General features: G+C 42.3%; 1 protein-coding gene across 1 annotated transcript in view; it reads left to right on the top strand.

Annotated features, from left to right (window-relative positions):
- LOC102875324 (EGF-like module-containing mucin-like hormone receptor-like 3-like) overlaps positions 1 to 12,367 on the top strand; it is a 120,919-nt gene that overhangs the window by 45,679 nt on the left and 62,873 nt on the right. The window contains exon 3 of the mRNA XM_006896408.1: positions 10,572 to 10,712. Within this exon, the coding sequence (XP_006896470.1) occupies positions 10,572 to 10,712 (141 nt within the window). The remainder of the gene's footprint in view (positions 1 to 10,571; positions 10,713 to 12,367) is intronic.

Below are 12,367 nucleotides of genomic sequence, written 5' to 3'. Positions count from 1 at the left end.
GAGAAGAGTATTGAATGTACCCTGGACTGCCAAGAAAACAAACAGATTCATCCTGGAGAGGGTTAAACCAGGCTAGTCCTTGGAGGCAAGGATTCTGGGGCTTCGTCTGACATACTTTGGACATGTTGTTAGGAGAGACAGGTCCTTGGAGAGGGGCATCATGCTTGGGAGGGTGGAGGGAAAGCGCAGGAGGGGAAGACCCTCTATGAGGTGAATTGATTCAGTGACTGGGGTAGTGGCGATGGGTGTGTCAGAGACAATGCAATTGGCACAGGATAGAGTAGGGTTTAGGGCTGTTGTCCATAGGGTCGCTATGAGTCGGAAGCAACTCGATGGCATGTAACAACAACAACAGCTCTACAAAATGTGAATTGGAAGCTAACTTGACAGCAGCAAAGTGTGTTTATTAACAAATCTCTTTATTCAGACAGTTTTCCTTTAAAGCCAAGTCGTGTGTTCCTCAACTTAATTTCCTAGTACTTTTTAAAAAAATCCAAGGTCATGCTAACTTTTATTCTTACCCGTTTCCATGTTGGCTTTTCAAAAGACATATGCATGGATCCATCACCAAACAAGTTGTCATTGATTTTAATATAACTCATGGTGACCCCACATCTACCAGGGTGGTAGAGCTGTATCATACAGGGTTTTCGGGGCTATAAACTTGATAGGAGACCATCAGGACTTTCGTCCATGGATCCTCTAGATGGGTTTGAATTGATAACATTTTTTTGTCAGCCGTTGAGCAACGTTGACTATTTGTATGTGGACATTAATTCCTTGTTAATGTTCCAGTTGCCGGCCTCCCCATTAGAATGGAGACTCTGAAGAGTGACCAGTTGTCTCTATTTTCCTGGGACAGAGGGAGTCCTCGGGATACAGGACTTTTCTGTTTCAAGATTGGAACGATGTGGCCACTAAACTGCTCTGTTCCCAGCACTCAAGACTGTGACCGAGGATGGTGGGCATGCAGTCCATTGACGCATTATTCCTCTCTCCCCTGCCATAGATAAGAATGAGTGTCAGGATCCCATGTTGTGTCCATCCACGGCCACGTGCATCAACACTGTGGGCAGCTACCGTTGTGTCTGTAAACATGGATTTGAGTCCACTAACGGGAAAGGACATTTTACTGGCTCTGGAGCTACTTGCGTAGGTGAGCTGCTGTTGTCAGTTACTCAATCACGGGAGTTGCTTCCAACTCATGAAAGACCTTATATCCACCAGGACAGAACACTGTGTCACCCTCATATCCACTTGTCTATTCAGATTTGATTTTGTAACTGTTGGGCCAGCCCATCTCGCCGAGGCTCTTCCTTGCCCTTGCCAGTCATCTGGTCACTAAACTGATGTTCTTCTCCAAGCCTCAGTCCTTCCCGATGATGTGTCCGAAACACAAGAGTGATGCTTCACTGTCACGGAGAATAGTTACATGCCTGGCTTTTGGCAGTAGATTCAGAGTAGATCTATCTCTGTCTAGAAATTCTGCTGAAGCTTGTCTACCCTGCTGATACTACTGGTATTTCAAATATTGGTGATGTACCTTCCAGTACCACAGCAACTAACAGCCCATCAAGAAACAACAAAATTGACATACGAGTGGTGATAGGAGTACCTGAATCCTTAAAGGGAAACTTCTTGTTGTTGTTGTTGTGTGCCAACGAGTGGTTTGTGACTCATAGCAACCCTATATGTACAAGAGCCCTAAATGCCGTTCTATCCTGTGCCAACCTCGCAGTCTCACACTCATTCCCATCACTCCACTTACAGAATCGATCCATCTCATTGAGGGTCTTTCTCTCCTGCACCATCCCTCCACTCTCCCAAACATGATGTCCCTCTCCAAGGACCAGTCCCTCCTTGCAACATGCCCAAAGTATGTCAGATGAAGCTTCAGAATCCTTGACTCCAAGGAGCTTTCTGGCTTAACCCTCTCCAGGACAAACCTGTTTGTTCTCCTAGCAGTCCATGGTATATTCAACACTCTTCTCCAGCACCACAGCTCAACGGCATCAATTCTCTTTCCGTCATTCATAGTCACTATTCAACTCTCCAATACATAGCACATTATTGCAAAAGTGAAACTTACCTACCTAAAATTAAATTTAAAAAAAAGTGAAGCAGGAGGGGGGTATGTCTAAAATTGTCCCAACTTTTCCCAACTTGTTGTCCCATGTTGTTCTTGTTTTTGCTATGTGCCATCTAGTCACCTGTGACTCATAATGACCCTATCTACAACAGCTCTGAAGCCTGCCCTTTCCTCAGCCAGTCTCACTGACTCTGACACACAATCCATCTCATCTGAGGTCTTCCTTTCCTGCACTGTCCCTCCACTCTTCCAAGCATAACTTCCTCCTCCAAGAACTAGTCTCTCCTGGCCATGTGCCCTATGTGAGACAATGCTTCAAAATCTTAGCCTCCAAGAAGAAACTTAGTTTCACCTTTTCCAAGACAGACAATTTGTTTTCTTGGAGGCCCATGATATAGACAAGATTCTTCTCCAGCATCACAACTCAAAGGCATCAATTTGTTTTCTGTCAATCCTTATTTATTGTGCAACTCTCTGATGCATAACAAATAATTGTGAAGAGCGCGACCTAGATCAAATGCACCTTAGTCTCTAGACTGACGTCATTGTTTCTCAATACCCTGGAGAGGTCCCTGACAGTAGATTTTCCCAGTGCAGTTTGTCTTTTGAATTGCTAACTGCTCCAAGAGAATTAATTATGAAGCCAAGCGAGCTGTAATTGTTAACAACCTCAGCCTCTTCTCTATCTATCATGATGTTGCCAGTTGAAGAATCTTTGGGTTTTTTTTTTGAGCTTCAATCCATATTGAAGACTGTAGTCCTTGACTTTCTACAGCAAGCAAGGTTGTGTCATCTGCATAACATAGGATATTGGTGAGTCTTCCTCCAATCATGATCCCACATTTGTCCTCATAAAGCCCTGTTTCCCAGATGATCTGTTCTGCATATAGATTGGAAAGGTATGGAGACAGGATGCACCCCTGACATACTCCTTTCCTGATTTTGAACTACGAAGTGTTTCTCTGCTCTGTTCTGAAGACAGTTTTCTGGTCCAATTATAGGTTTCACATAAGCACAATCAAGTGTTCTGGGATTCCCAATCTCCTCAAGGTTAGCCACAATTTGTTGTGACTTACATAGTCAAATGTGCACTTTGCATAGCCAATGAAACACAGATAGACATTCGTTTGTACTCTTCGCTTTCTGCCAAAGACCCCTCTGACATTGATGATAATGTCTCCAGTGCCACGACCTCTTCTAAATCTGTTTGTATTTCTGGTGATTCTCTGGCAATCTACCGTTCCAATAATTTTTTTTAAATAATCTTCAGCAGGATTTTGCTTGTGTGTGATATCACTTTTCTGGTGGCCTAATGGCAAGAAGAAACTAGTTATGCTACCAAGCCAAAGGTGGGTGATTTTAATCTGTGGCACTCGGGCCTGTTTCTAATTGGTTTTTGTCAAACATTCTTCTAAGTGGTATAGCACTGGTCTGTCCACTTGCTGTACAGAGATAACTCATGGTTGCTGTGATGCTGAACACTGTGACACTGATATGCCAAATGTGATAATGGTTACCCATTGTGGACAGTGTTCGGTGGAGCTCCCCAATTAAAACAAGCTTAGCAGCAGGAGTAGCATCCACTTCTAAAATAGTTTGCCTCCAGAAACTCTATGAACATTGAGAAACGATGAAAATTACACAAGTGTTCAAGTCTTTTATTCACAGGGTCGCTATGAGTCATCTATGACTCAACAGCACTTACCAACAACAGCACAAACAATGGCAAGAAGTTGCATTGCATCAGCTGCTTTTTGGAAGAAAGATGAGCTATCTATTTCCTTCTGAACAATTAAAGTGCCTCTGAAAACCCATCAGAGGGTTCAGCTATGGCTTGGTTCTGATCTTATGGTATATAACAACAACAACAGCATACAAGTAACTTATCTAAATCATTCATAAATTCCCCAGTTTCTAAGCATTGTGATTGTATATCTTCTTTTCTTCCATTCAAAATCAAGTTATGGTGGTGTGGTATTGTTAGGTGTCATCAAGTTGAGCACGACTTTTAGCGACCCTCTAAACAAAAGATTTGAACCCTGTTCTATCCAGCAGTCACTGTATCCTCTCATTTGCTAAACCTCTGCCTTTCCCAACATCATTTCCATTTCCAAGGAGCAGCACCTCCTGTCCTTCTTCAAGGAATAGTACCTGCTAGTAATATGTCCAAAGTATGTGAGGTGAAGCCTCATCAATCTTGACTCCAAAGAGCACTCCAGCTGCACCCTCTCCAAGACACATCTGTTCATTCTGCTGGCTACCCACGGGATGTTCAGTGCTCTTCTCCAACACCACAGCTCAAAGGCATCAATTCTTTTTCTGTCATGTTCATTGTTCAGATCTCTGATGTATGCCTAGTGTTAGGAAAGACTATGGCCTGAATCATATGCACCTTAGTCCTCAAACTGACATCATTACTCTTCAATAATTTGGAAAGTTCCTTAACTGCAGATTTCCCCAGTACAATGCATCTCCTTATTTTCTGATTGCTCTTACCAAGTGTTTTAATTGTGGATCCAAACAAGATGAAGCTGTTGATAGTTTCAATCTCCTCTCCATCCATCATGACATTGCCTATTGGTCTAGTGGTAAGAATCTCTGTTTTCTTGATATTGAGATGCAATCCATACTGAAGGCTGCATTTCTTGATCAATATCAAGTTATGGTGGTGTATGTAAATGATCTGAAACATTCCAGGCATTCAATCTCTTTAAGGCAGAAAAACCCCTTGAGTTAACCTCATCTACTGGATTTCTTTCTTCCTTGATTGCCTTAGGAGACTGGTACTGATCAGTGGGGAGAAAGACTGCAATTAATGAGCTCTATTAGTTGTTAAGGGAGTTCTGGTGGCCTAGTGGCCTAGTGGCAAGCAGCTGCACTGCAATACCAAAGGCACACAGTTCAAGGCCACCAGATTCGTTGTCATAGGGAAATGCTGTGTACCAACATGTTGTTATTATTGGAATTGATGTTAGGTGTTATCAAGTTCATTTTAACTCACAGAAACTCAACTTATCTTTAGGTTTCTAAGCTGTAATACTTAGGGAAGAATATTGAATCTACTACAGACCGCCAAATGAGCAAGCAAATATGCTCCTTAGAAATAAGAAAAGCAAACCTTAATTCCATGTGCTGTGGACATGTTGTCAGTAGAAGTCAATCCCTAGGGAAAGACATTATGCTTAGAAATAAGTTCTGTTGTGCAAAGGTTCACTTTGTGTTAGAGTTGACTCAATGGCCCCTAACAACAATAACAACATGTACAAGGGTCACTATGAGTCAAAACTTGACCCTACAACTCTTTTTGTTGTGTTATGTGCCGTCGAGTCACCTGTAACTCATCGCGACCCTATGTACAACAGCCCTAAACTCTGCTCTATCCTGTGCCAATCGCACTGCCTCTGACACACCCATCCCGATTATCCCAGTCACTGAATCAATCCACCTCATAGAGGGTCTTCCCCTCCTGCGTTGTTCCTCCACCCTCCCAAGCATGATGTCCTTCTCCAAGGACCGGTCTCTCCTTTCAACATGTCCAAGTATGTCAGACGAAGCCTCAAAATCCTTGCCTCCAAGGATCCACCTGGTTTAACCCTTTCCAGAATGAATTTGTTTTCCTAGCACTCCATGGTACTCTCAATACTCTTCTCCAGCACCACAGCTCAAAGGCATCAATTCTCTTTCTATCCTCCTTGGTCATTGTCCAACTCTCTGATGCAAAACAAGTGATTGTGAAGACCATGGCCTGTATCAAAAGCACCTTAGTCTCCAGAGAGACGCCATTGCTCTTCAGCACTTTGGAAAAACAACTATTTATAGGGAAGAAATCAATCAAGATTTTCTCTTTAAGACCCACTAGGTAGATTAGAACTTTCAGTCTCTTAGGAGCCTTGTTGTTGTTGTTGTTATGTGCCGTCGAGTCGCCTGCGACTCATAGCGACCCTATGAGCCTTATAAGCACTTAACTCTTTGTGCCACCATGAGAAAAAGAATACTTGTTGAATTGTGTGGAGGAACTGTGACTGTTATCACTGGAGCATTTCAGTTTAGAAACTTGGCACAAGACTTTATTTTATGCATATCAGACATTCCTCTACAGAGATTTGTTGATAGCTTTAAATAAGTTCCATGAAGATCTCTTCAAGTGTGTCCACAGGTTCTCACTCTTGGTCCTATTGTTGATCGTTTTTATTTTAAAAATATACATGAAAGCATTCATACTTATCCACTCAACTCCCACTCACAGCCATATTATAAGATAAACTGTCGTGTAGTAGAACAAAGAATTTCCAAAGCTGTAAATCTCGGCAGAAGACTGTCTCATCTCTCTCTCTCACAAGGCAGATGGTGGGTTAGGGTTTCCAGTGTTTTGATTAGCATCTGAGCTCTTTCACCAGTATACCATCCAATCTCTTAATAAATATTCAGAAAGTTCAAAATCAACCCTGTTGCTATTGAGTCAGAATTCACTTACAGCTAACACTCCGGAGGTTTTTGGAGGCTGTAATTACACAGGAGAAGATTACCCATCTTTTATCCCTGTGAAATGACTAGTGAACTTGAACTCCCAGAGAGATGTTGCCTTTGGGTTAAAAAGTACCCCCTAATTACACAGCCAGAACTCCATGAAATACGCATACATATTCACAAATTCATATTCATAAAATTCAAACATATTTTTCTTTCATATTTTTAAAGTTGTCATTTTTATGTTCATGAATACTCCTAATTTTTGCATACTTATCTCTGTACACTTGATTGTGCTGATGTGAAACCTATGCTTGGTCCGGGAAGTAGTCCTCAGAACAGAGCAAGGAAACAATGGATGGTTCAAAATCAGGCAAGGAGTGTGTCAGGGATGAACCCTGTCTCCATACTTTTCAATCTATATGCAGAACAGACAGCTCAGGAAATGGCTTTTTTAAAATTTTTATTGTATTATTTTTACGTGTACCGTCAAATCAGATCTGACTGCTACAGGAGGAGATTGCCCCTCCTTCTCCAGCAGAGCATCTGGTGGATTTGAACCACGTACCTCTGGGATTGAGGAAATGGCTTTTATGAAGAGTAATGTAGCATCAACATTGGAGGAAGACTCATTAACAACCTATATCATGCAGATGACACAACCTTGCTTGCTGAAATGGAGGAGAACCCGAAGCACTTGCTGCAGAAGGTCAAGAACTGTAGTCTTCCGTATGGATTGAAGCTCAACATTAAGAAGACAAAGATTTTCACCACTGGGCCAACTGGCAATACCATAACAAATAAAGAAGAGACTGAGATTGTTAACAGTTACCGTTTAACAGCAGTCAAGAAATCAAAAGATGAATTGCATTGGGAAAAACTGCTGTCAGGGACCTCTCCAGAATACTGAAAAGCAACCACGTCAGTCTAGAGACTAAGGTGTACCTGATACAGGCCATGGTCTTCTCAATTACCTGTTATGCTTCAGAGAGCTGGACAATGACTAAGGATGACAGAAGAAGAATAGATGCCTTCAAGTTGTGGTGCTGCAGAAGAGTCTTGAACATACCATGGACCGCCAAGAAAACAAATAGGTCTGTCTTGGAGAGGATGAAACCGAGTTTCTCCTTGGAGGCTAAGATTTTGAAGCTCTGTCTTACATACTTTTGGCACATGACCAGGAGAGACCAGTCCTTGGAGAAGAACATCATGCTTGGAAGGGTGGAGGGACAGTGCAGGAGAGAGAGACCCCAGATGAGACGATTTGATACAGTAACTGGGCCAGTGAGGGTTGGTATGTTGGAATTAGTGAGACTGGCTCAGGATAAGGAAGGGTTCAGAGCTGTTGTGCATACATTGTGTTGTAGGCAACTTGATGGCACAGAACACCACCACCACCATACTGACTTATCCATTACTACATGACTTTCAAGCTTTTTTACATTGTTATCTTCAATTTTCCTTACAGTCAGCTTTGTTATTTTTGTTGTTATTATTGTTGTTGTCAGGCATCACCGAGTTGAGCATGATTCACAACCATCCTATGAATAACAGATCTGAACCCTGTCCTATTCTGCGCCATCCTCATCATTCCTAACATACGTGAGCCCATTGCAGAAGTCACTGCGTCAGTTCATCTCCTTGAGAATCTTCCTCTATTTCTCGGACCCCACAGACCTTTCCAAGCATCATGTTCCTCCTCAAGAAATAGCCTTTCCCAAAAACATGTCTGAAACATGAAAGACAAAGCTTTGTCATCCTTCCCAAGGCACACTCAGCTGTGCTTTCTCCTAGATATATCCGTTTGTTTTGTTGGCAAGTCCATGGAATAGTTAGAGCTCGTCTCCAACACCGGAGCTCAAAGGCATCAATTCTTCTATCATCCTTAGTGATTGTCCAGGTCTCAGATACATAGCAAGTGATTGACAGGACCATCAGCTTAGATCCAAAGATATATTTTGCTGTTTAATTTCTTAGACAGATATAAAATGTATTTTCTCTTGTATTTTTGCATTGCGTAGGCTTCCCCTCTGTGTTACACCATCAGGCTGCTGCCTGAAGGGTCATCAAGTCAAATATATCAGTGCTCTAAGAGAGGAAAAAAAGAGGCAGTCTTCACATGTAAAGATTTATAACCTCGGAAACCCAATGTAGGGTCACTACAGTCAGAATTGATTCAATAGAGGTAGGTTTCGTTTTGAGTTTTAAAGCACTGGCTAAAATCTCTAAACGTTACTGGGAAACAGTTCACAGTGTTTCTCTGTCCCTTTTTAAACGTCTTCACTTTCATGAGATTATGTGAAGAATCTGTAACCCTAATAGATTAGGTGCCAAGGTATTTTCAATCACCTCATGTGTCTGACATACTTTGGACATGTTGTAAGGAGAGACAGGTCCTTGGAGAGGAACATCATGCTGGGTAGAGTAGAGGGACAGCGCAGGAGGGGAAGACCCTCTATGAGGTGGATTGATTCAGTGACTGGGATAATCGGGATGGAAGTGTCAGCGGCAATGCGATTGGCACAGGATAGAGCAGGGTTTAGGGCTGTCGTCCATAGGGTCGCTATGAGTCGCAAGCAACTCGACGGCACATAAAAACAACAACATGTGCCTGTGAGACTTGGACAATGAATAAAATAGATTTTTTTTTTAAAAAAAAGAGTTGATGATTTGAATTGTGGTGTTGACTATACCAAGGAAAGCCCAAAGGGGTAAAAAAAAAACAAACCAAAAACACAAACACCACCTCAATCTTGAAGAAGTGGAGCCAGGATGTTCCTTAGAAGGATAGTGAATGTTTGTCTCACAAAGCTGGGACATGTTGCCAGGAAGGACCAGTCCCTAGAAATAGACATTATGCTAGGTGAATGGGAGGGCAGGGGAGAGGAAAACTCTCAGTGAGATATATTGACACACTGATTGCAACAATGGGGTTAAGAGCGGTGGCTATTGCAAAAGTAACCCAGGATTTAGTGGTGTTTTGATCTGTTGCCCAAGGGGTCACTATGAGTTTAAACTGACTCAACGGTACCTCACAGCAATGACCATAGTATTTGCTTTCATTAACTTCTCATTATCGTGTATTGTGGTTTTTCTCCTATCTTTGGCTTCCAGATAACTTAAAAATCAGGATTTGTATTGAACTTTGTGTTATTGTTAAGGATTGAGGCTATTGCTGTCAATACGTGTTGTAAGTACAACCAAGCCATTTGCCACCGTGCCGAATCTAATGCATAATAGGCCCATGTGTGCAAAGGATAACTGCTTCACAGGGTTTTCAAGATCATTCAGAAGTGGGTTGCCAGGCCTTTCTTCTGAAGTGTTTCTTGGTATATCCAACCAATCAACCTTTCAGCTTGAGGACTTAACCCAGAACTCCAAACACAGACTTTGTTGTTGTTGCTGTTGTTGTTATTGTTGTTGTTGTTATTGTTTTTGATAGGTGCCATCTAGTCCATTTCAACTCACAATGACACTGTAGGTGAAAAGAACATCTGCCCAGACCTGCAACATTCTCACAACCATTACTGTTGGAGCCCATTGCCATACACACTGCATCAACCCATCTCTTTAAGGGCTTTTCTTCTTTTTCATGAACCCTCTACCTCTCCAAACAAAAAGTCCTTTTCCAGACACTGAATCCTCCTGAAAATATCCTTGTTCTAAAGAAAATTATACCTGCCCTTCTTCCAAGACAGATTTGTTTACTCTTCTAACAATCTATCGTTTATTCAATATTCTTTGCCAGCTCATAAATGCTCTACTTGATCGTCCTTACTTGTTGTCCATCTTCCATATATATACTGTCTAAATGATCTTCTTTCTCTTTGCAGAAAACTCGTTGAGATATACTCATGCTTTATTTTGTCTATTCTGGTTATTCTTGGGTTCCTTGTGGCCCAATCCATCCCACATGGAGACACAATTCTCAGTATCAGTGATATAGACAGGAGGTGTGAATAAAACTCATTTACCAGAGGTGTATAGCTGATGACAATTCTTCTTTCCCTCTTAGACATCAATGAATGCCTCAAACCTGGGACCTGTCCTAAGAATTTCAACTGTCGCAACACCCCAGGAAGTTACAGATGTATTCCCAAGGCAGGCTTCACCACCAAGAAGCCAGACATCGCTACCTACAGCTTCAAAAGTGAAGGTAATGTCCGAATTCCTTGACCAATGATGCCCTCCCTCCATCTTCAAAGCCAATAGTGTGGTATCTCCCCTCTTTCTGACACGGGGCTCCTGAGTGCCTTAGAATGGCCCTGTGAGGTCAACCCACCTGTGTCTTGTAGACAGAGTCCTGGTGGTGCATGCTAAGTATTGAGCTGTTTCTTGGACATCTAGTGTAACCATAACAATATCACAAATGGGTGTGTCTTAGTAATTTATTGTTGTTGTTGTTGTTGTTGCTAGGTGCTATTGAGCATGACCCCTGGCAAACCTATGAAGGAGCGGTCTGAACCCTGTCCTATCCTGTGCTATCCTCTCCGACATACTCTCTCTGACTTACTCAAGTTCATTGTTACCGACACTGTGTCAATCCATCTAGCTGAGAGCCTTCCTCTTTCACTGGCCCTTCACCTTTCCAAGAATGACATCTCTCTCCAAGCAATAGACTCTCTTAGCAACATATCCAAAGTATGTGAGATAAAGCTTTTCCACCTGTGTACTTTCTCGAAGACATATCTATTTATTCTTTTGGCAGTCCTTGGGATAGTAAGCACTCTTCTCTAACACCACACTTCAAAAGCATCAATTCTTCTCCTGTCATCCTTATTCAGTATCAAACTTTGAATCTAGTCATCTATTCTTGCAGAAGAGAGAGACCACAAATGAGAGTGTGCTAATCGCCTAGTGCTGCTATATCAAAGAGACCACAGAGAGACTAACTGACATTTACTCTCTTACAGTTTAGGATGCTAGCCGTCAGATTCGTGATGCCTTTTATCTGTGTCAATGTTAGTGGAAGATCATTTTGCTTCTTTTCGCATCTGTGGGCTGCACATTCCTTGAAAGTGTCCATATATCTTGTCCTTCCCTTGTGTTGAGGAACTTGTCAGCACAGGGACCCTGGCCAACGGATGCATCCCAGTCTCTGCTCTTCCATCCTGATGATTCTGAAATCCCGTCTCAAGCTTTCCCTCCTTTTTATCACAGACGATGACAGGCATTACGAGCCATGCCACAGGAAACTCCTCTTTGATCTGATCCGGGCTGTGCCCTGATTAAGGGTACTGCATCCTGCCCGGACCGCTTTCAAACTGCTCATTCTTAGCTCACAGCATGGGGAATGATGACATTCTGGCACAACTGGCTCCAATCTTGCACCATTAACATCACGTTGCTATGTACTACCCAGTCTGAACCAATCCATAGCTGACACTTCAGTGGGTTTACAGAGGCTGTTAGTCAAATAGAAGCAGATCATCCATCTTTCTTCTGTGGAGCAGCTGGTGGATTCACACCACGTGCCTTTACGCTGGCAGCTAAAGCTGACGACTCCTTACTACTAAGCCACCAGAGCGCCTATTGACATCACAGACGCTGGGATTTACAATATCGAGAATAATGACATTATAATGAGACTTATGTCTTAGTTATAGTGTTGCTGCCGCTGTTAGGTGTAGTTGATTGACTGTAACGCTTAGTGATCCTATGAACTATGAGCTCTGAACCTTGCTCTATCTTATACCATCCTTATCATCTCTGATATTCTTGAGTCTATTACTATTGTCATTTCGTTAGATCATCTTGCTGAGATGATCTCCCTTTTTCTTTCTTTCTTTCTTTCTTTCTTTCTTTCTTTCT

The sequence above is a fragment of the Elephantulus edwardii genome, unplaced genomic scaffold, assembly GCF_000299155.1.
Source record: "Elephantulus edwardii isolate Elephantulus edwardi_28Jun2011 unplaced genomic scaffold, EleEdw1.0 scaffold00185, whole genome shotgun sequence".
In the NCBI taxonomy this organism is placed as follows: Eukaryota; Metazoa; Chordata; class Mammalia; order Macroscelidea; family Macroscelididae; genus Elephantulus; species Elephantulus edwardii.
This window is presented reverse-complemented; position numbering and strand designations above follow the sequence as displayed.